The sequence below is a fragment of the Lolium perenne genome, chromosome 6 (genome assembly GCF_019359855.2).
Source record: "Lolium perenne isolate Kyuss_39 chromosome 6, Kyuss_2.0, whole genome shotgun sequence".
NCBI classification, from domain to species: Eukaryota; Viridiplantae; Streptophyta; class Magnoliopsida; order Poales; family Poaceae; genus Lolium; species Lolium perenne.
The window spans coordinates 119,410,184-119,434,210 of NC_067249.2; the positions used below are offsets into that span (position 1 = coordinate 119,410,184).

Below are 24,027 nucleotides of genomic sequence, written 5' to 3' on the forward strand. Positions count from 1 at the left end.
GTGAGATATGCATACCTGCTCCATTGGCGGTGTGAACCTGATCATTGCCGCGGTACGGCTCCTGTGTGGAGAGCTTCCCCATCTCACTTGTCAAGTGATTTGTGGCTCCCGTATCCATGTACCAAGTATGATCAATGGGGTACGATGGAGTGCTACCTTGCTCATGACTTGCAAGGGCCACCTGTTTCTCGTTCCCCTTGCCATTGTTGCCAATACCCAGAAATTCCTGCTTGAAGCGACGATGACAGCGCGAGGCGATGTGCCCATCCAGACCGCACAGCTGACAGGCCTGCTGAGCTCCACAGCAGGGGCAACAAGCACGCGGGCGGCCCCCAGTGGTGACGCCGGGGGGGGGGGGGCGCTGCGGGCGACGGCTGCGGAGTCGGCGACGGAGAGGCCGGCGGCTTGCCCCCACCCGCAGGTGTCTTGGGGTTCTTGCCACCACCACGGTATGCAGCGTTTGCCGTCGAGGGAGCAGCATGATTCTTCTTGACACGTTGCTCCGTCGCAAGGAGGCGCGCATAGAGTTCGCGCGGCGGAATAGGAGTCTCGCGAGCATCGATGTTCTCGCAGAGGTTGTCGTAGTCTTCGTCCAGCCCGTTCAAGACGTACGAGGTGAAGTCCTCGGGTTGGAGCGGCTGGCCGATGGCGGCAAGGGTATCAGCGAGGCCCGTGACCTTGTTGAAGTACTCGGTAACGGAGCGGTCGAGCAGCTTAACCTCGCCAAGCTGAGTGCGGATGGCGTGAGCCCGCGCGTGAGACTGCGACGCGAAGCTTGCATGCAGAGCGCCCCACGCTTCCCGAGACGTGGCGGCAAAGATAACCAGCGACGACACACTCTCCGTGAGCGACGACTGGATGGCAGAGAGGATGGCCTGATCCTGGGCCACCCAAGCATGGTACGCCGGATCATACGGCGAGGGGCACGGGTAGGTGCCATCAACGTAGCCCTCCAAGTAACGGCTGCAAAGAAGGGGCAGCACCTGAGCGCGCCAAGCGAGGTAGTTATCCACCTTGAGCTTCACCGGTATGAGATGGGCGAAGTAGAAGGGTCCAGAGGCACTCCCAGGGTGCTCCGGAGGCGGCGGTGGAGGTGGTGCCGGCGGGAAGCGGGGCGGCGCGTAGACGCTCAGATCCGTCGAGGGAGCAGCAGCAGTAGGTGGAGGGGCGGTCGACCACCTCCCAGGTGCAGCATAGGACGGCGGCGGATAGCCACCGTAGGCAGGAGTGCCATGGGGAGCCGATGCGGGCGGTACAGGGGCGCCGTAGGTAGATGGGGCGGGCGGCCAGCTTCCTGGTGCAGGGGCGCCGTAACCTCCTGGAGCAGCATAGGCAAGTGATGGCGGGGCAGATGGCCACCCTCCATGGGCACCGTACTGCCCATAGTACGAGGGCAGACGGGCGCCATACGGCTGCGACGGAGGCGGAAGACCACCAGGCGACGGCGGCACGGCGGGAGCGGAAGATCCGATCGGCACGACGGGGTCGGGCGGAACGGAGCCAGCAGGGATCGAGGGCGCAGCATGGGCTGCGGCCATCGTGGACGACGGCAGCCGAGAGCGCGCCCAGGCAAGAGGCTGGGACGCCAGGAACGGCGAGGCAGGAGCGGCAGGGAAAGGCGACGGCGCGGCGCCGGCGCTAGCAGGTACCGACAGGGCGGCGGCGGCGGCCGAGCCAAGGGCAGCGGAAGACATCATGACCTAAACCTAATCTGATACCATGTAAAACGTGTATGGGGCAACTGCTCGACACCCTAAACGTGGGTGCGGCTATCTCATTATATAGAGGGGTACACAATATGTGTACAATACGATTACAGACAATGTACAGACAATGTACAACTACTCCGTATTATATACAGTCTAACAGCCGTCGCCGCCGGACCGAGCTCCACAAGCCCCTAGGTGCACCGCCGCCGATCGCGCCTGCCTCGCGCAGGGCCCCGGCGGCTCTTGCCGGCGGCGGAGGAGGAGGGAGGGGGGAGGTCGGGACGCGTGAGCTAGGATTCGCCCCTGGCGTCGCCCGCGGGAGCGACGCGCAGGAGCGGAGCGTTTTTTTCAACTCGGTACACTTGCCTGCACTGAGTGAATCAAGTCCTATGGCTGGTGATCACTATCCAGCAAAATTAATTGCGTGAATCTTGGTGCGCCCGCTTTAGTTGCACGCGTGGATTGCCTGCCGCCTTTCGTACGTTTGCATGACATCTAGCTGCTTTTCAAACAGGACAAACATGTTACTCACAAAAAAATGCAGAGGAGGCAAGACAGACTCGTATAGCTGAACTCATTTTAAGCACTAGCTTGGATGAGCAAAAACATCACGGTAAGATCAACTACCCTCGGCGCGACGTGAATGCATGCACGGTTTTGCTGAGACAGGTATAGTGCATGTCCATCGTCCTGCCCCAAATGAAGTAATTTTTTTGATGCATAGCCGTTGCTTGTGTAGGCAAGACGGTGACGATGCGTTTCATAATCATGAAAGACGAAAGTGATCACCACGTCTCATCGTAGACAAGTATCAAAATGGTTCGTGCATCCTGCGGGCAAGTAAATGAAATAGTAATAAAAATATTACAAGGTGCCCCGTTCCCTACCTTTCCCGTCAAAAGAATCAGAACTCAGAAGGTGTTTCAAAAGAAGATGACAAGAATCATTGGAACCTTTCCTGCTACGCAAAATCACAAGAATCATATGCACCTTTTCTACTGCGCAAATTCACAAGGTGCCCTCCTGGACATTTCTTCCGAGGTTAGACGAAAGCAAAGCAAAAAATATAACTATTTATTCTGGCAACAATGTGTTCATCTTCATCATAAGCAACCCGAAGAAGTTTTGGCACCTAAATGCTAAAAATCGCTTGGCTTTAAACTGAATCAGTATCAATATATCCAAATGCTCCATATTAAGAATGACATAAGGAACAAGAATAATTCGGTATTTCATTGTCAGCAACAAAATTTTAAAAACAACAAAATTTAGGTGCAAGAAGAGAAGGGTGGCGCGCATGGCCGGCGCTGGTGCCGGTGCAAGAAGGAGAATGGCGGCGTGGCGCCCAGGATTAGCCAAGCACGAGACATGACACCAAGCTACGATGGGCAGTTGCGGGGCCGGCGAGACGCATACGAGCTGCGATGCCGGCTGTCGCGGAGGCGGGACCGGCGATACGCACGGGAGCTGCGATGATGTCTGTCACGAAGACAGGGCCGGCAAGACGCGCGCGAGTGGTGACATCGGCTGTCGAAGACGCGAGCCGGCTAGACACGCACGAGCTGCAACGGGCTACTTCCACGGGGTAGGGCGCCCGACGAGACGTGCTTGAGCAACGACAGCGTCTGTCGCGGAGGCGGTGATGGCAAGACGCGAGCGAGCTGCGACACCGGCAGACCGGCTGTACCTCATGCGGTCATGCCTGGTAGGCGGTAGCTCCACTTGGAAAATCTTGCGTTCTGCTCAGGTAGGCCGGGCCGAAGTTTACGAGCCACCCGTGGCGGAGCCGAGAGCGGGGGCCATATCTGGCGAGGAGAGACTCACGGGCCGCTCACTCGCCGCCACTGCACCACTATGCCCCGCTACCGGAGCGCACCCCTTTGTTGCTTCCAGTCACGCTTCTCTCCTGGCCGGTGTCCGCTCGTACGGCGGCATCCACAGAGCGTCGCTGCACCCGATGGCCGAGGGGAAGTATATAGAAGGAGAGGGGCGGATGCGTGGTTTGGTTGAGGCGCCGCCGCAACCAGAGAGGAAGAAGGAGGCAGCGAGGCGGTGAGGTTGGCAGATCTACTACGCCTATTTTGAAAAAAAAGGATTTCATTGCTTGTGGAGTGCTAGATTCAGAGTAGAGTAAAACGGGTGGGCAAGACGATGGTTTCAAAAAGGAGTCTTTTTTGCTGGTTCCTCCGTTGAGACGCGGAAATACAATGGCTGTGGAACGAACGGAAACAATAAAACGATGGTGCGAACATTGTATCATTCTGCCAGGTTTCGTTGTAATGGCGTTGATCCATGCAGAAGACAGCCTGCAACACACACATGCATTTGCCTGCACTGTCTACTATGGTATGAGTGGACCATGCAATTTCGAAAAGACAAAGGCGGGACATGCGGTAACGAGAGACAACAAAACGTACCAGAAATGTTTGCATGTGTGGCTGCTTGTATCATTCTGCTGAAAGTTACCATTGTTGTTGCAAAAGAAAGATTTGTATGGCTCAATCGCACACATGCATTTTCCATGGACCATTGACTACCAGCGTTAGCATGTGGAGAGTCTTGCTGGTTTAGACATCCATCCACAACGCCTGCAAAAGCAGCACCAGGCTAGCATGTGGTGTGCTCAGGCCCGGCCCTGAGGGGGGGCAGGCGGGGCGGCCGCCCCGGGCCCCAAACCCAAGGGGGGCCCAAAGTCCCGGCAAGCTAAGTATGCAGCAGAGGTTCGTCCGGTGGCGCCATTAGAGCGAGCAGAGTTCTCGTGTCGTTCAGGAGATGAGGAGGAGTGGACGAAGCGTTATTCCTAGTGGGCTGGATGATCCTTTTCCCTTTTGTTAGGTTGGGTTTTTTTTTCTTAATCAGTTTGGGCTTTTTTCCTTTAATTAGCTGTGGGGAGATTAAGTGCGTGGGGGCCTGTTGAGGTAATTAATACTCTACATGGAGGATATAGCATGTCATACACGCACATCACTCACAGAAAACAATTTAAGAAGTGACGCTCTACAAACTAATCGTATTTTGAAGTGCGGAATTCTTTTTTTGGCACGAGAAACGAGAGTCGTACTTGGCTAGTTAATCCGTCGCAGAACGCTGGGATCCGTAAACTATTATCATTAGTGACTTTTAAAATAAAATCATCATTGTCTCAAAAAGAAGACCATCATATAAACATATACTCAATGAAGATGCCGCATGATTGCACTTGCAGTTGCTTTTGTTTATCACAAGTTTCTGCTGCTGGAGGTCGTTTTTCTGTAGTTCTTTGGTTGAGGGATGTATTCGTTGATGCTGATGCAGGGTGTACATGTGTAGAACCCCTAAGTCCATCTCAAACACTAGCACTAGCAGGCGCTCTCCCCCCTCCTGCTGTTTTTAACTTTGCTTGGATATTGGCTGTTGAGCCTTTAACGTTGTATTTCGTTATCTGATGATAATGAAATTCGATCCAGTGGGACCGGCTTGGAAAAAATATAAACATATGCTGTTGGTACCGAAAAAGACGTCGTAGAATTACCTAAATCTAGATGTATCTAGCGATTTATCCAAATTTTACTGTATCTAACTCATTTACATATATCTAAATTTACAAACTATGACATCCTTTTAAAATGGAGGGAGTACGTGAATTATTAACATACCATCATTAGTAACTTTATATCTAGAAATACTAGAAATTTTTGAAACAACAAGTATAATATTTGATGTCAATATTGCTTATGTAGATTCTAAATGTTAATTGGTATCATTTCATGTATATGTGTATAAATAATTATTCCGTATTTGAGACTTGTAGGGCCCTAGATTTTCGTTTCGCCCCGGGTCCCTGAAATCTCAGGACCGGGCCTGGGTGTGCTGCTTAATTTTACATGCAACGAGTGTGGGTTTCAGGTCATGCCGTGAAGACGTTGCATAGCAAATGCTCATGGTGTGACGGAATTTACTACCGGCTATGGAATCTTTCGTCCACATGCATGCTCTCTATATCAACAATGGTATATATCAACGGTTTAGGACCTGTGCACAGCTATGCACCAAGGCATGTGGCTATTTCCCAACGCGGATTTTATAACCGGATGGCTAGCTGTGCACACATGTTCAGCCGTTAGATATAGGGAGCATGATTGAGACTTGGTGCCTTTGGATACTTCACATTGTTTTGGCAGTTAACGTCGGCATGCATTTCCGTCAAAAGCGCATGCACTTTGCATGGGTGAAAAACAACACGTATAGTTTGATGTAGTTGAGTGCCACGAGTTTTAGTGCGTGACGTTGGTAGGCAAGATAAAACATGTAACAAGAGCATCCACTTCTTAAACTGGCTGACAAGGGACTACACGCCTTATTCTGGCTGATTTTTGTGTTGCGTCGTGATGCCTCTTTGTGCTGATTATGGTATTGTTAAGCCTGGAAACCAATCTGAGGTTGGCCACGCATCTCTTTCGTGCATGCATGTGCCCTGCCGAATCATGACCATCCCGTTCATGCACAAAGGTAAAGGGGGTAAAGGGGTGGTGCTAATTGTTATCAAACTGCTACTATGTATCAAAATTGTGCTGACAAGTGTTGAGATGTCAGGCTCTTCCTCTTTCTGACCTAGTACCACCACTATTGAAGTTTTATGGGCAAGTTGGCATTTTAATTTCCCTACATACAACAAATACATTGTGGCAGACGGCTGGCGAGGTTGATACAGTTTGCCATTTGGTCACCTATGGTTGTAGTTGCTTCCAACTCTTCATGATTGGAGAGGACAAATCTATCCATCGAGATTCTTAAATATATATTGTAATTTGGAAGTGGTTGCATCATCATTCATGTTAACTCCCTTTCAAGCCAAGGAAGCCAAGCAATAATCTAGTTGCTAACTTTGCAGTATTCCACTTTTCACCAATGTATGAACCAATAAAATGCTACTATGCTACTAATAGACCAATCAATAATATCAGTGGGTAATAATCTTGTATCATGTGGTATGTCTACAATTCCATTATTACCATTCTCTCTGTAAAATCCCGAAAAATAACCAAAAAAAATTACAGTGTATATATATGCTATGACTGAAATCTCTGTACGGATTCACCCTGTTGGATCGATCCGTCAATCCATCCATTTTACACCACCACCAAATCAATTCCACAATCTAGCCACTGCAAGCGCGCAATACTCTAACAATTACCGCGGTGATCGAGCATCAGTAGTGCTGGGCGAAGCATCCGTGCCCGTCGCAGTGCACCGGTGGTCGGTGCAGGAACGCCATGCACTGGTCCGTCGGCCGCTGGTCGGGCTTGCCAGCGATGCAGTTCTGCCGGTCGTCGTTGCGCCGGAGCGTCGCGCACCGCTCTGGCTCGCCGCAAAAGTAGTTGAACAAGTAGGTGAAGTTGGAGAGCCGCGGCAGCGCGCGCAGATGCCCTCCGGAATGTGCCACGTCAAGCTGCTCGAGGGAGCGCAGCCCGGCCATGGACTCTGGCAGCTGGCCCTGCAGCTGGTTGAAGCTGACGTCCAACACAGTGAGCTTGCGCAGCGCCCCGATCTCCGGCGGAATGCAGGACCTGATGCCGGAGTTGAGCAGGACGAGCTCGTTCAGCGTGCCGCCAATGCGCCCGATGCTCGAGGGGATGCAGCCGCGGAGGCGGACGTTGGCGAGGACGATGACGGAGGCAATGGAGTTGCCGAAGTTGTACGGGAGCTCGAAGTCGAAGTGGTTGTTGTTGATGAAGAGCGCGTTGATCTTCTTGTCGAAGATGGCCGGGGGCACAGGGCCGCACAGGTTGTTGAACACGAACTTGACGTTGGGGATGCAGAGGATGTGCTGCGGGAAGCCGCCAGAGAGGCGGTTGTTGCTGACGTCTAGCTCGTAGAGGAGGCTCAGCTTGGGGAGGGAGTCCGGCAGGCCACCCGCGAAGCGGTTGGAGTTGAGGTGGAGGACGGCGATGTCGGTGAGGAGGCCGAGCTCAAACGGGAGCATGCTGGCGAGGTCGCCGTGGTTGAGGTCCACGCCGGCCACCGAGCGCGCGCAGGGATCGTCGAGTGACGGCGCGCAGAACACGCCGAAGTAGGCGCACACGTAGGGGCCACACCAGCCCTCCGTCAGGTTCTTGGGGTCGTCGGTGACGGCCTTCTTCAGCGCCTGGAGAGCCACGTACGCGCGCTGCAGCTGCGGGTTGTTGTCCGCCGTCTGCGTCGGCAGCAGGACAGGGCAGCCCGGCGGGTGGCCCGAGCAGAGCAGCGCGACGGAGAGGAGGAGCACGGCGGCAAGGAGCAGCGGCGACAAGCAACTCTGAGTTCCCGTATTTGGGCTGATTGTTTGCCACTCGAGTCATCACCGCCCTCGCCGTTTGCTCCGACTGGTCGGCCTTTCCGCCCGATCCATGTTCCTGATCCGCTACTCGTCCTGCTTGGACACGAAACGGAAGAAGGGGTGAGATTGGGGTATTCCTGGATATCAGCAAGTGGCTAGGATGTAACTCCGTAGTGTGAGCAGGAACTGGTTTACTAGAGCAAGAAATGTTGTGCAGAACTGCGTCGAGCATGAAAGGCTTCGGCTAGAGAACTCTGGCTTGTGTGTGCTGCGTCTGGCGAAACGTAAAAGGACACAAATGCATTTGAGATACCGCGATGGTTCCACGCTGAAAACTACCAGGTTTCATGCAACGGCATTGCTCCAAAATTAAACCTACTCCAACACACACATGCATCCCCCAATGGGATGAGCTTGCAGCTTTATTATTTCGTGTGTGTCGCAACGCTACATAACTTAACAAATCATGTGCTAGACTAGTCCTTGAGCCCAGGGCGATCACCTGCTTCCCACAGTATGGTCGTCCGATTCAGTTTTCAAAAAATAGTGGCGAGACATGCCGTAACAACATACAACACAGGATGTCTGAAAAATTTGCATGTGTAACTGCTTGTATCATCTAAGATAAAAAAAAAAAACAATTGTTGTATCAAACAATCATCTATATGCCTCAAAACACGCGCATGGATTTCCCAGGTTTCATTGCCTACCTAGCTTAGCATGTGGAGACTCTTGCTTGTTGGACCGTCCTTCCACAACTCCTGTGGTACGTATTGCATGTGGTGAGCTGCTTGGTTTCTCATGCAACAACGTGTGTGTTCTTTTGTTTCGGTTAAAGGCATGCATGTGTTGGTTAAGACGTACGGTGCATGAGACATGCTCTTGGTGTGACGGAAAATCCTGCCGGCGTTGGAATCTTCAGCCCACATGCATGCTCTCTATATCAACAATGGTGTAGATCAACGGTTTGGGGGGTGTGCACAGCTATGCACCAAGTCATGTGGCTATTTCCCATATATATATATATATAGGATAAATACTTCCTACTCCTGGGTGTAACTACACCCATGTCTCATATACTACCATACGGAAGTATATAACATACTTTATTGGTTTGAGTACGTTCGTACACTATATCTAAGATACTCCATACCAACTTTGGTGAAAAAAATTAAATACACCCATAGTTTGCACTATATATACAAAATACATGCATATTTATACGTAAAAAAATAGTGTACGTAAAAAAGTGTACATACTACCTACAAAGTAGTATATATACTACCAAAATATTCTTATATACTTCATACTACATGTATATACTCTTCGGTATGATAGATACTACCTAGATTGTGTGAAACACACGTGGGAGTAACTACACCCGGGTGTAGCATGAATATGTCCTATATATATATATATATATATATATATATATATATACATATATATATATATATATATATATATATCGACGCGGATTTTCTACCAAGGGTGGTAGCTATGCACAGGGTAGCAGCCGTTGGATATAAGGAGTTCTGATTCAACTCATGTCCAGATCAAATACCCAGGAGCACTTTCACTAAACGGCCGTTTGAGCTCCGTGATCGCATGCACGAAAAAATGCTGCCACAACTTTCCCACACCATTTTTACATCATTCCACACATTCTATCGGCAACGGTGCTGACCAGCCGTCTTGTGGATTTTTAGCTTTTTTTAGCGCTTTTGACACATTGGACCGATGACGGTCGTATGTAAAGTGTCGTTTTTTACTTGTTTTCACACATTGTATCTGGAACGGTGGTGATCACCCGTTGTGTAGAATTTTATACTTTTTTACTGCTTTTGACAAATTGCACCGGTGACGGTAGCCTGTGGCCGGTGCTAGCACCACACCGTGTGTAATGTGTAATTTTTTACCTGTTTTCACACATTGTCTTCGGCACGGTAAGCTTTAGTAAAAAAATCTGCCACACGGAAGGGCGTGGTGTTTGCTAAACGGTAGACGTTGCTAGATGGTGGTGTAACTAACCTTAGCATTTAGCAAAACACGTTGTTACATTATAGTTCTTATCTCTTTTTGGGTTCAGCTAATACAAACCTTTCCTTCCGAGCAAAGGATCTGAGGCTTCATGATGTCGGCAGACGGGTGCTTACTCTCTGTTCTTCGCACACACAAATTTTGATCTCTTCCTGCCCCTATGGAAATTCTAGCAATGAATTTTCCACTCAAATGGTAGCCTTTCTTATTTTCAGGTTGCCATGCGGTCCTAGGCTTCCAGCCGCTTGGAATTACGGAGCAGTTGAGAAGGCTTTACGTGAATCAGGTGGTAGGGGAGATGGTTGCATTTTTCTCCCACGGGCAGGACAAGTTTTCCAGTTGGAGTGTCCTAATCTGTGCAACAAGCCGGCGGGGTAGTGCCGGCGGCGAGATAGAATAGACGAGTGAGGGAGATTTTGAGCGAGGTGGCGGTGTGGTTTGTGTGTCGAGTCACCTCCAGTTCGGGCCCTTCCCCGCTTTTCACTCGATTGCAACAGGTATGCATTGTCTATCTTGGAAAGTAATTCTATCCATTCAATTAGCAGGGCGGCCCCAAAAAGTTGGGAAGTAAATCTGTTGGCCGCCAGATTCCTTTTTTTTTTTTAACATGGTCGGTACCGTCGGTCGTTATTGAAAAAACCGCATGCGGTATAAATAAAAGGAAGTTCTCCACCATCATTTAGATGTTAACTTGATTTTGGTCTAGTTTCACCGCATTACACAGTTAATAGTTTCTTTTCTATTCTAGTATTTAGTAAATGCATTTCCTCGTCTATTGAATTTTATGTGGAATCCCGTTGACCTTCACCGCGGTAAAATAAACTAAATTGGACTAGCTTACTGACCAATGTAATTTATTATTGTTCATTCATGCATAATCAGATTATTTGTCGTTCCTTAATCGAATTGTTTACCAAGTTGTTGACTAGGTGTATGCTTTTGAAGAATTGTTTTAGTGGTTTGATATAGAATCTAATGGGGTAATAAGTACTTTCTCTATATAGTTTTTGCCACATCTGCGTGTTATTAAAAAAAGGCCGCTGTGTACCTATAGCAAACTAGTGGAATTAACAAAGGAACTGAAAAAAAGTAGTTGCAGTTTGGTTAAACTAGCTTTTTTTTTGTATTTTGAAGCTCGCAGGCGCCGGCCTCGGAGTGTAAGTTATTTATAAACATACCTTCTTGCCTGCATACCCGTGCAAAACCGTTTTGTTTTTCGAAATGGACGATGAAAATTGGCCTTTAATTATAAGCGGGAAATCCTTGGTACAAACGTTTACAACATGAATTACAGCGCTTGTTCTTGGGCGCAGTTAGCCTTGTGTGACTGGATCCAGTCCCTGGCCTGGCATGCGCGTGAGCAGTAGTGCACTGAAGCGCAAACAGAGCATCGTCTGAACTCGCCCTCCCTCGTCTCTTCTCTCCCGCATAGTTTATTTGCACACATGCGTAGCTGCCCGTCAGATGGGCCTCCCTCGGTAGGAGCGTCTCTATCAGCTCCCTCCTGGTTTTCAGCCCTCCTACGCTCTGCCCACTCCACCATGAATCTGCTTGCTACGTCTTGTTTCTTGAGTGGGGTGAGACCAATGAGAGAAGCTGACCCAGTTGCAGCTTCGGCCATCTCCCTTGCTTTCGCCAGGACGATTAGTCTACGCCCGGCAGGTACGGACCTAGCAACTCCGTACCCATCGTGTATACAGAAACCAAGCTCGCGTAGGGCGTCGACGTGACCCAAGCTCGCCGCGCGTGCGCATAGAGCTACGGCGGCTCCGATGTCGCGGCTTTCCCTCGTTCCTCCACTTCCATTGAATACAATCACTGCTAGTGAGTAGATTGCTTCCTTTAGGCCACCAAAGGCAGCAGATAGCAACAGATCTGCTCCAGCGTTTCTGTCCCTTATGCAGTAGAAACGAATCTAGACAGGATGAGGTGGAAAAAGGGCATTAGAGTTGATGTACTTTGCGTTTCGGGTTACTTATATTAACCTAGCTATGTATGTGTAATTTTACTGAAAAAGGTGCACATAACCTACCATTCCCAGTAAGTATCTGGCATCGATATTACCAGCTTCGGCACAACTTTGCAGGAAACGATCGGCGTGAAGGGACCAGTTCCTAGCTCGGACGGCCAAGCAAAGGTGCGACACCTTATTCCTCACGTGCCTGCTCTTCCCAAGAGTCCAGAATCGCTTGCACCTGTGCAATCGCTAGAAAATGTTAGGGAACTGATTTGGACATACTCATTTGCAGCTCGGTTTAGTTCTATCTGCGAGATGTAGAAAAATTGGTACGTCAAGGATGCGGATGCAAGATCTGCCGGTGCAACAGCTGACGCTGCAACAGCTGCGATTACTGTGACCACGATTTCATCGGGCAAAGCGTCGAAACTTGTAGCCGACTGGTTGTTGCGGTTGCCTTGATTCATGCAGTGCATTTTTTTTGCCGTGTGGATGGAGTTGCAGCCTGTGCCTTTCATCGCCGTATAGCCTGGAAGCTATCCTAATCAGGAGGGCTTAGTGAGGAGTGTAGGTGATGGAAGCAAAACGGTGGCCACATTGGCTGTCTATATACTAGGTGGTCGGCACTGCGACCGTGTCAACACAGCACACCCTGCTCGGCTAGGTTTAAAGTTGGGAAATCAGTGGCCCGTGCGCGGTTGCAGTTCTCTGTCTGACCGTGCCCGTAACGAAAGTGTGGAAAAAATCTTTTTTGACAAGTAGGTTGCGGCACGGGTTGCGGTGAAACTCAGAGCTGAACAGTCGGTGGCACAGCGTTTGACCCCGTGGAAATATATTCCATGTTGAGTGACACTCCATTAGAATCCCGATGCTGCCGTCTAGAGTTATGGTAGGTGTCCTATGCTGGTCATAGCTTGTATGTTATTTAACAAAGTTTTTTGAGGATGATAGGGTCACCACACAAGATAATGCTAACATTTTTTCGGGCAGCTAAGAGAAAACTTGTGTAGGCATTATATCCGCTATTTGTTTTTAAAATGTACCATGCGGGTTAAAGATTATGTTGTGTGTCCTGGTAGGGATAGAATGCAATGTGAAGAAAAAGATTGAAAAATACAGGGACACCAGAGTTGGAAAAACAAGATTAACCAAGACAAACGCCTCGTGCAAGAGGGAAATCAAAACATCGCCGATGGCGGTGTAGCCCGATCTGAGGGTCTCTTGTTTCACCGTGAAAAGCAGAAAATCAATGTTCTTGAAAACAACGGGTCTAGTCGGTGTCTAACATGTCCACTCCTTGCACGCGGGCAATGAGGCCGAGGATATTGGTGTATACCAAAAATGCCTGTTAAAACAGTGCTTTTGTGAAGCAGAGTTTCACGGCGTCTATTTTTTACCAGGAAAAAAAAGGTGGTTAGAGGTACCCGCAAACTAGACAAGATAGTGACACTGCATGCGCCCGTTATCAATTCACCGGCGAGCAAACACGGTACGGCCCCCCTTGTATTTACTGGATCCACGATGCCTCGTCTGCGTAATGTAAAATGGCCCTCGTCCGGTCGGAGAAATCACGTCCACCCGCGTAAACAAATTTTTGCTCACCTAAGAACGATATTTTTTTTTGACACAAATACAGTAGGGAAAGGCTCCCTACTGTGTCATTTTCTATTAAATAATGGGGTGAATTTTTACAATGGTGAAACACTTATTACATGCTCGTAGGGTGTCAATCCATGATTGCATCACTTCCTTAAGACTAGGATTAGTTAGAGTAAAAGTGGTTCTAAAATCTAAACGGAACTTGTGTGGCCATTCTATCCTTTATTTATTTTAAAATTTACCATGGGGGTAAAAACATTATGTTGTGTGCCCCCGGTAGGGATAAAACTCAATGTGAATAAATCGTGCACCCCCAATGGCGGTGTAACCCGGACCGAGGCCTCTTTTGTCAACACGGCAAGTACGATGTCCATGCTCTCAAAAAAAAAAAACGGCTCTAGTCGGTGAATTGTCCTACATAACAGAATTGATTAGAGGCCTATCATTTCGACCGTTGAAAACACATGACTCCTTGCCGGGTGCCCAATGCCGTCGAGGACATTGTTTCATACAAAATGCATTGTTTAGCAGTGCTTCGGTGAAGCAGTGTTCCGCACCGTTGTTTATGGACAAAAAAATTCCCAGTACTGTCATAGGAGGTCGCACCGGGCTGGAAATAGGTACCCCAAACTACAAAGGATAGAGACACTGCATGCGATCGTTATCGATTCACCGGCTAGCCAACATGGTGTCGCCCCTATGTATTTACTGGTTCCACGGTCCCTCGTCTTCATAATGTAAAATGGCCCCCATCAAGTCGAAAAATTACCTCCGCCATGAAAATCGCATTGGGATAATGGTGGATTGATCGCTGAACGTCACTAATTGCCTGCCAGTATGCGAAGTGCACCGTGCAGAAATGACGCATTGTCACTGGCGTCCGCTGTCCCACAAGTTTCCGGCGTTTTGTCTGTCGCTTAGAGCATCCACAACGTGTAGCCAAAAGTGGTTCCATATTTGATTTTTGGCTTTTGGAACTAGTTCCATACATTGTAGAGGTAGTTCCAAAACCAGAAAAACAAGGAACCGGAGCAAGTAGGTGCTCCGATGCCAAATTTCACTTTTGGCATTTGGAACTAGTTCCCTACATTGTGAGAGTAGTTCCATATTGGCTTTATGTGTTGTTTTAGCTTGATGGCGGGTCCCACGTTATAAATATTTGGAACCACTACATTGTGGAGCTATTGCTATATTTCACACCAAAGCCAAATTCACCATCGTATCAGATTTGGCAATAGCAACATTGTGGATGCCCTTATATCCATATATGGTCGAGATAGTTGCTCGGGGGGTGGATAACATTTTTTTGGCGTGTGGTAATTTGTTATGGCATGTAATCTCCAGGGGTGATATCGTCTAGTGAGGGAAAAAAAGGACCTGCATGTGAAGCAAACGCGTTTCGTGTTTTCCTCTTCGATGCAATATATAGCCGTGGCGTAGGACGTGTAAGTTGTTTTCCCCTTTACAAAAGTTTTTCCCGCTGGTGGCTCGATCTTGATTACTTTTAATGATTGCATGAGTTTTTTTATTTTGGACGGCGCGACGGTGCACGGTTGTTCATAGTTTTTCCGTGCCTGATTGTGACAAAAGGACCAAGGTACCTTGGCTTATAAACTTAAGTTTGTTTGCGTGGAGTATTTTGATATAAAGCTTGGTTTGTCCATGGTTATTTCTTCCGACTTAATTATGAGCAATTCGCTCCCATGCTGCAGGACTAGGGAAAATATACTTCATGTAATAGAAAAGCAGTGATATTTTTTGAACGGCGCATGATAGTTACTTAATACTAATGCGAAAGCATGACGTTACATGTTGCGGTTGGCTTGGGATGGGGATGATACAACGGAGGGGAGCAGGATTAGTAAAACACACTAAACAACTAGTTCGGCTACAGCTGGCACAATGAAACGAAAATTAAAAAGGAAACACATAGTGGATAATGGGCTGCCGTCAACTTCAGCCCTGCGGTAGTTTGGCTGGCAACTGGTGTGCATGGCAGTCGCCACTCGTCGTCTCCGTCCGAGATGTCGATGAATGGCTCCTTGCCTTTGCCAGAGGGTGGTGGAGGAATCTTGCGGTTCGGACCAGAAGATGGTGGCTCGTCGATGTCTTCGACGTCCTCCACGGCTGCAAGGAACTCATCAAGCTCTTGGTTCACCTTGTTGTTCTGCTCCAACGCTTCCCTCCTGGCTGCATCCTCCCCTTCGGTGCGGATGGAATCGCGCACGGCGAGCTCGTAGTCGATGTCCCTGTCGTCGACTTCCATGTCGACGGAGTTCCTGTCTGATACCACGTCAGTGGCTGCTTCTGGCCCAGTAATCTCCAGGTGGCACGCGGTCGCCGGCATCAGGGCCGGCCGTGGTGTGGCCGGTGAGCTCGGGGTGTAGTCAGGTGAACTAGGGCAGTAATCCGCGGAGGATCCAGGTGAACCAACAGTGGTGGTGATTGGAGCCAGTGGTGTGTATGGTGAGCTGGGTGTGTAGTCTGGTGAGGACAGAGATGGGGAGAGCGCGGACTGGTTGGGTGAGAGCTGAAGCGGGGAGGTGGGTGATACAGGTGAGCGACGCTCTCCCGCCCGAGAAATAGCTGCAGGTGCAGCGGCTGGATCGGCCTCGTTTGGCGGCAAGCTGGACGGAGTAGCGCGGTACGCCGGTGAGAGGAGTGTACGTGGGAGAGACAGGTGGGGAGGCCGGGTAGGCTGGGGCAGTAGGAGCTGGTGAAACGGGAGGCGTGGCTTGGGATGGTGGTGGTGCCATGGGGCGGCTACGAGAGCTTCTACTGACGGAGGACAGGCGCCTAGCCATGCGGCTCCTCAGAGCCTTGCCGGAGCTAACGCCGAGGAGATATGCTAGGCGATTGTTCCTCATGGTGTGTGCACCGTGCTTCTCCAAGTTTCATCGTGCCGCTGTATATATAGTAGAGCTGTGTGATGTAGTTGCCTTGCAATGTACTAGCCGCTGGCGTGGAGCCGTTGTTGGTTTGCTTCGAAAATAACACATTGCAACGGAGGACGGGGTGTTGGGTCATTTCGAATGAGCAGTAGCCGCTGTGCGGTTCAAAGGTGTTGCTTGGTGGCAGTACTGCACTGTTGATGAAGTCGTCCGCGGAGGAGGACGCTAGAGGTGTATGTAAAAAAACTGAATCCACACATAGGCTGCGGCGCGGTCATGGTTGCTCCGTTCAGAGCATGAGTAGTCAAAATCGTAGCAGCTGTGCGAATTTTATTAATTTGATTGCTCGAGAACATCTCGTCCAAATTATTTTAGTTTTGGTCGCACTCATGGCTGGTTGAACGTTTAGAGAACGCCTAGCATTTTGTATCTCGTTTTCAACTGTTGGTGTGATGGTGTTGGTTTACCATTTTTATAAAAATTCAAAATTTCGAAGTATTTTTCTTAACTTTGGGATAGTGTAGGTTAACCCATTTTTCGTTGGTTCTTTATGTTTGCAGCATTTGAGAGTGAGGGGCGGCACGATTCATATTATATGAAACGGGGATAAATGTTCGCTGCTGGTTTTCCAAAAGCAGCCCAGAAAATTTACAGTTCCTTGTGTTGGAGACTTCGGGCATATTACCGATGTGCTAGGCTGCTATAAAAAAACGACACGGGCTTACAATGGAGAAGGTGGATAGCCGCGAGGGAGTATCCAGAAATTCTAATTGATGTTTCGGAGTCTTATTTTAGTCGATGAATTGAACAAATTGTGGCGGCAGACTTCCTGCATTGTTTTTCAGGTGCAACACGTCAAAAAGTAGATCTGCCTGCGTCGGACAATCCTCCTTCGGCTGTGTAAAGGAATTGAGACTTTCATTAGTTGTGTAATAGAGAAAGACTCTGAGTCTTACTGGTTAGTACATGTGAAGTTGTACTAAACAGTCAGAGTTCGAGACTCACCACCTCCTATATCAAATACAACAGTGGTTCCTCCCACTGTTGGTTTCATCATTAGTTGTGTAATATAAAATTGTCCACAAGTATAGGAAATAGTGTAAGACTATGTAGCGGGGTTTTGTGTTTGCTTCCTGATATATTACCGAGGTGAGACGTCCACCTTGTTTTACTCCATCGAAAGTGCGGCAGAATTGGAGAGCTTGAACTGCATAATCATTCCTGTTTTTTATTTTGGCGCAGGAAAATGTATCAGATTAATTGGAACATGAGACTATGTTGTTGTATTACAAGCTAACGATGAATAATAGTTGAATAACGCCATAGGAAAAATTACTTACTCGTTGGTCGCTGTTTCGGCTAGGGGCGAAGTTTTTGTGTAGATATTTGACCAATTAGCCCAGTCAATAATCCACCCATCGAAGAATGTTTCTATGCAACGTCTTAATGCTTTGCTAAGGGCAGCTGCTATTTTTTCATATGCATCCCATTGGCCTGCATGGTTTCCAGCTGCGTGAACTGTAATTTGCCTTCTCTTCATGTCCCATGCATATGCTGCCCATTTGCTGTCCACCATTACTAGTGTGATTATCTGGTAAGGGAAAAAGGATATTTTTAGATATTATTTTTTTCCCTATTTTTAAGTCTGTTCATAAAAAAACGCGGGGGACTATATTAGCTGGCAAACATGTAAGCAAAATAATAAGATAAGGTAGGAAGTACCAGCATGCATTTGGACACGTCGTTCTTTAAATGTTTACCAATCCATTGTTGTTGGGTGCTCCTGGCGGTAATGTAATCTTCTCCGGCAATAGCACGCATCTGCATTATATTAGCAGTAACAAAGGAAACAAATAAAGGTATGAGGGATTTCCCGAGCAATTCAATAATACTAGGCTATTACACGATGGATTCTGGCTGATTAGTTACCGCAAAATCTGTCTCCAAGTAGTGGCGCCAGTCAGGGGTCGCACCGTTCGATGAAGCCTGCTGGAATCGACGAAAACATAGGTCGCACGTTTCGGGTCCCAATGATCCACCAATTTTGAATTGCTCGATAAGGTGGGAGGATGAAATCTCGATGAATTTCGGTGATCCATGCCTCAACCAGAAACTGTGTTGAACAAAAAAGAGGTTGGTTGAATAATTATATAAGAAACGGACAGGTTGAATAAAAAATGCAAAACTGTTAAATGTCTGTAGGGTTTAAAAAATGGGGTTTGGTAGGAACCTGTTTAATTGTCCAATGGATCCAATTGCCCATTTGTGGAATGAATTTGCAGCCTCTTTTATCTTGCTGCACGAAGGCCATGACGTGTCTCTTGGTGGACCAATTATTCTTCCTTCGCGGACGACCTTACGGTTTACCGGAGACTGGGTGTATTCTAGCTCGGCCACTAAATCATTGAGGTTAATTTGTGATGTTGTCCTCTTGTTGAATAGAAACTCTCCTGATTTAATTTTCGTCTTTTCCATTGGGGACGTAGGGCTTGATTTACGGCTAACCTTTTTCGGTGGGCTAGGACCAAGGGGAGATAATGGCGAATAACTAGTTATCCCATTTTTTTGTATGCCGAAAACGGGTGTTTGGTCAACGGAAAAATCATCGAATTCAGGTCCTAGCGAGAACGGAGGAGGCTGGCTCAGGGGGTGTTTCGAATTGGTTGGTGTTGTGCCTGTAGATATACGAACCATTATTAGTCTCCCATGTGGAAATGTACAAAAAAAATATGGTGATGGGGATGTAACTAGTAACGAACCTGTTGTGTCTGGTATGGTTGGCGACGGGGTGAAAGGTTCTCCCGGGGAGTTTGAAATCTCGGTTGCCTGCTCCTTGCCATTTCCTTGGTTGTCGAAATTCATGGTGGATATCGCTTGTACAAGCTTGTCAGTCTCTTCCTCTATGGACCTCCTTGCCAATGTGAGTATCTTGATGCACCTGGCGTTGTGAGCTTTTACAGCTATAATTGCCTGCATCTTGGGCTATGACAATGCGGGAAAGGTAAGTTTCTGAAGTAAGGATAAAGTATAGTATATGGACATTTGAAAAATAGATAGTTGGCGTGCTTGTGTGTGAGGAACTAACGTCCATATTTGGTGCTTGCTCGCGGTGGATTGGATGTTTGGGTGCACCGGACTCCCGTGGCCTTTTTGCAATGGAAATTGCTGCACTCCTGGGACTTCGTGTGGTTGTTGGTCTGACAACCTCTCTTCGGTAGACAACTTGTCCGGCTGGGCGAAGCTGTTTTACAAATTAGGTCGAACGGCACGGGAGGTTAGAAAAATAATTTTTGCATACCCGGTAATTGGTGCGTCTCCCTATAAATATAAAAAAAATTGTAGCAGGGGGGTCTTGCCTTGCCGGCGCCGAACATTCTGCATGGCGTCTGGCCTCGTAAACCAATTGTCTCAGCCAAAATCTGTTTGGACAAGATTTTTGGTGCGAAAGCATCCATACGAGGCAGTTTAGCTTTATCCAATGACAATCATCCATAGTCCATGTTGTCGAGGTAGAAAATCTGCAGAAAGTATTGAGATTAGTAAGTAAGGTCGAAAAATCATCGAGAGTGGTGTCAAAATGTTAATGGGAGATATTATCCGTAACTGGAGAAACAATGCAGTCCCTGACGGAGGGTTGTATGGCGTGTTCGTCCTAGTTGCCTTTCTTGCACAAACACAGGCCGAGAAAACTGAGTCTACAATATAAGATGCCCAATTAAATTGGTGAATGCCACCTGGGTCTGATAATGCAGGCCAAAAGTTCACAGACTCAACATCTCCTGGATTGGTGCTATCGCAAAGCATGCTGACTACAAACACTGAGAATGAAACCTTAAAAACTTCTTCTTCTGCTGATGAAAGGTCTTTTCCGGCGAGAGTACGAAGCATCTTCATTGCTGCCTGCCTTGGTGAAGTTGTTTTTTCGTCTATGCCGATCAGACCCTCTATTTTCTGACGCATAGAGACAGACTTGTCAAGGCTGGCGTCCCATACCTCTTTCCCGGCGGAAGGGATCCCGAGCACCATGGCTGCATCTTCCTGGAAAACACTTAGCCTTTTGCCAACGGACACCAAGACTGACCTGTTAATGGTGTCAACTTTGGTGATAAGCCATGTAGTGAACTGCCGGTCGAACTGGATCTCGTGGATTGGGATAGAAAAAGCTCTGAAACCAGTTGATTGAGCTAGGTCAATCTGCCTGCAGGTGAATACCTTGGAGCAGGCGTTCAGCTCGGTGAAAAGATGGGAGTTTGCATAAGGCAATTGTTGCGTCACCGTCCTCCCGGCAGCGCAACTTGCAGTGAGTTCTTTGGAGGTGGAACGGCCCCTTCGGCCACTCCACGATGGGTTGCTACTTCTCATGAGGTGATGCTTCTCCTTGCAGAAACTAACGTTGTGAGGAAGACGATGCTGCTTTTGGAAGAAGAGATACAAGATTAAAATTGGAATTGGTGGGAAAATGTTATGATGCCAGAAAAATCGGCCTGAAAAGGAAGGCTTGACTATCAGTTTGACCTGAGCTTTCTGAAAGTCCGGACGGTGACTGGCTCATGGTGCCATACCGTGTGCAAAATGTCTTTTTTTACACGTTTTGACACTTTGTATCGGCTACGGTACCTCCGACCGTACCGTATGTAATGTGTGTTTTTTAACTCGTTTGCACACATTTAGGATGGTCCGGGCGTTGTTTCGAATTAATGGTGTGGGCTTGGACAATTTAGCGGCGTAAAAAAACTTACAGCCAAGCTGCTGTACTTTGGACCTTATATTTTATGTGCGAAATGCTATCTAATCTTGGTCGTGCGGTGAGTTGTTTGTCATTTCATGTAGATGCTTGGAAAATCCAGTTCGGCTGCCATTTTTGGGGATTTTAAGTGGTGAATAGGATTAGAATTTTGCACGTTCGTCGTTCGCGGAGTGGAAACTTTGTATCCCCATGCAAGTAGAGAAAAGACGGCCCACGATCTAAAAAACTAGGTGGATGCAAAAATTAATCAATGTGGTTCAGTTTGTATGTCATTCTGTTTTGTTACCTTGTTGTTGATTTTTTTAAAGACTATTAGCCAAATGAACTCTACCACTGTATTATGTTAATTATCAAGGCAATTGAAAAAGTCCTTGTAACATACGATTAGTCTGCCTTACAAATGCGCTTACATAAACTGTAAAGTGTTACATAGCTTGTTGGATAGCCCTAGGGCAGAAACTAGGTAATGCAGAGAACAAACGGTTCGATACATTGATAAAAACGGTGCGGTCTGCTCTGTGCCAAACTACCGTTTAGGTTGCTGCGTGTTGACTCCAGTGCCGCGCCTGACATGCTCGAGAGCAATATTGAACCATGGCGCACAAGGAGCACTGTCGAAACTCTCTAATTCTGGTCTCTTGCCGACCGCAAAGGCGGTTCGAGCACATGTGTAACACGTCGTCCCCGTTGCCCGACTCGATCTGTGTTTCATCTCTAGCTCTGAACCACTCTACCATAAACTTGTTTGCTATGGTAGGTTGGCCCAAGAGAGAACCATGATCGTCGAGGGCTTCGGCCATCTCACGGGCCCTAGCAAGGGCTACGAGTCTGCGACCCTCTTGTGTGTCTCGTTCGATACCGTATCCATCATGTATGCAGAACCCCAGCTCTCTTAGGGCGATCACATGTCCTAGGGATGCCGCATGTGCACACAGATGGGTGGCCCCATGTATGTCTCTGCTTTCCTCGCCTGCACCGCTTCCGTTGAACATGATGACTGCCATAGCGTAGATCGCATCTTTGTGCCCTCCGGTTGCGGCTAATGATATCTTTGCAACGCCATCCGCACGCAACTTGACACAGTAGAATGTGATCTACAGGAAAATTGGGGTTATTTATTTAAAAAGTGCTAAAGAAAGATGTATGCTGCAACGTTTGTGAAGAAAATCTAGACGGTGACATGGCGAAATGTAAACATACCATCCCTAGGATATATGAAGCATCAAGGTTGCCTGCTTCAGCGCATGTTTGCAAGAATGTTTTTGGCCCATCCGACCATTTTTTCGCGCTGAAGTCGAAGCAACGCGCACTGACTTTTTTGAGGACAGAACGGCTCCTTCCAGTCTCTGTGAACCTCTTGGACCTGCGTTTAGCGGATTGTAACCATAAATCTATTGATCGTCCGTGTGATGGGGGTGGGGGGTTATAAAATAAATTAACAATAATAAACTCACGTCATTGTTGCGGATAGGAAGTCGGCGGGCAAACGAGCTGAAGCTGCAACTTTTTCAAGTATAGCTGCAATCACTCCGTCGGGGAGGTCGTCGATGCTCATTTCTGCGACATTTTGGACCGTGGTATCGGTAGGCGGCTTCTCAATCTTCTCTTCGGCAGACGGTGACGATTCGCCAAGGTATGGAACTACGTTGCGGTCCATGTGTTGAGTGGCTAATTCGTAACGAGAGCTGTGTCCAAACAATGCAAATGCAGTTGAAAAGGTTTGAGTTGCAGGACTAAATGCCCAAATGTAATTGTTTCCGTAGTTGATCAGCTCTGAACCGTGAACCACTGGAAATGAACAACCGTTATTTTTTTAACGTGAATTCACACATTGTATCAGCATCGGTGGTGACCATCCATCGTGTTCTCATTTAGCATTTTTTACACCTTTTGACACATTGTCGCGGGCACGGTGGATAGAATCATATGTCTGGAGATGTGAAAATTTTACTTGTCTTCACACATTTGCATCGGCCACGGTCATTGGTGTGCAGGCCACGGGATTTTTAAAAAAATGTGGTGCGAGATCCACACGTTGTCAACTCGAAAAAAGGACACACCGTGACCGTGTACTTGTTGTTGTTTTGGCAAAAAAAATGCTACGGGTTGTATGCACCGTGGTGTTGTTGACAAATTTGGAAAATTACCGTGGAACGGCTAACGGAGGGAATAGTTTGAAACGGGGAGAAACGAAAATGTCTAACACCGTGTGCTCCTTTTGTGCTCTCTATATATGATCTAATGGTTGGATGTGTATGCATAGCTACCACCCTTGGTAGCCCACTATTTTCCATATATATATATATATATATATATAGACAAAACTATATGTATGTGAGGTAACCGTGGTGACCACATCTCTCACCACACACCACCTTGAAGATTCGTGCAAGCAATAAAAATGTATATGCATTGTTCCATTTTTTAGATGTGGTCCATTGCTCCAAAGAGAAACTTTCAGAAATGGCTTTTTAATGGTCCAACTATAGTTTTTACATGGACCACTTTCATCCTACCATGTCTGAACCCGGTGCAGGCTTTGGACCACAAGTACCGGGAAAACTCTAGAAAAAGGCCGACCTTCGCGAAGGGAACGCAACTCCCTCCGCACGCGACAAGTGGCGCGCTGTGGTGCCAGAGAATCCCTGGAAAGTGGTCTCCCTGCTCGCCACGTGTCGCAAGGGGAAGCAAGGTGGGGATGAGGGAGGAAAGAGAAAGCAACGGGAGGGTGGATTGTGTCAGTTTTTCCCTTTTTTTTGTAGATTCGTTTTTTCAAAATGAAATATCTT

At 48.0% G+C, this 24,027-nt stretch overlaps 3 protein-coding genes across 3 annotated transcripts; all 3 read right to left on the reverse strand.

The window, feature by feature from the left end:
* Positions 1–6,734: 6,734 nt before the first annotated feature.
* Positions 6,735–8,363, reverse strand: LOC127319530 (leucine-rich repeat extensin-like protein 7). The gene is made up of 2 exons (XM_071822256.1): positions 8,344–8,363; positions 6,735–7,981 (listed from the first exon to the last, which is right to left on the reverse strand). The coding sequence occupies exons 1-2, from the start codon at positions 8,361–8,363 to the stop codon at positions 6,898–6,900; spliced, it is 1,104 nt and encodes a 367-aa protein (XP_071678357.1). The 3' UTR covers positions 6,735–6,897.
* A 2,969-nt stretch (positions 8,364–11,332) lies between these two features.
* Positions 11,333–12,519, reverse strand: LOC127319529 (F-box protein At5g50450-like). The gene is made up of 3 exons (XM_051349498.1): positions 12,335–12,519; positions 12,077–12,239; positions 11,333–11,959 (listed from the first exon to the last, which is right to left on the reverse strand). The coding sequence occupies exons 1-3, from the start codon at positions 12,517–12,519 to the stop codon at positions 11,333–11,335; spliced, it is 975 nt and encodes a 324-aa protein (XP_051205458.1).
* A 9,252-nt stretch (positions 12,520–21,771) lies between these two features.
* On the reverse strand, positions 21,772–22,793 carry LOC139832481 (F-box protein At5g50450-like). The gene is made up of 3 exons (XM_071822257.1): positions 22,693–22,793; positions 22,439–22,601; positions 21,772–22,332 (listed from the first exon to the last, which is right to left on the reverse strand). The coding sequence occupies exons 1-3, from the start codon at positions 22,791–22,793 to the stop codon at positions 21,772–21,774; spliced, it is 825 nt and encodes a 274-aa protein (XP_071678358.1).
* Between the last annotated feature and the right edge of the window lie 1,234 nt (positions 22,794–24,027).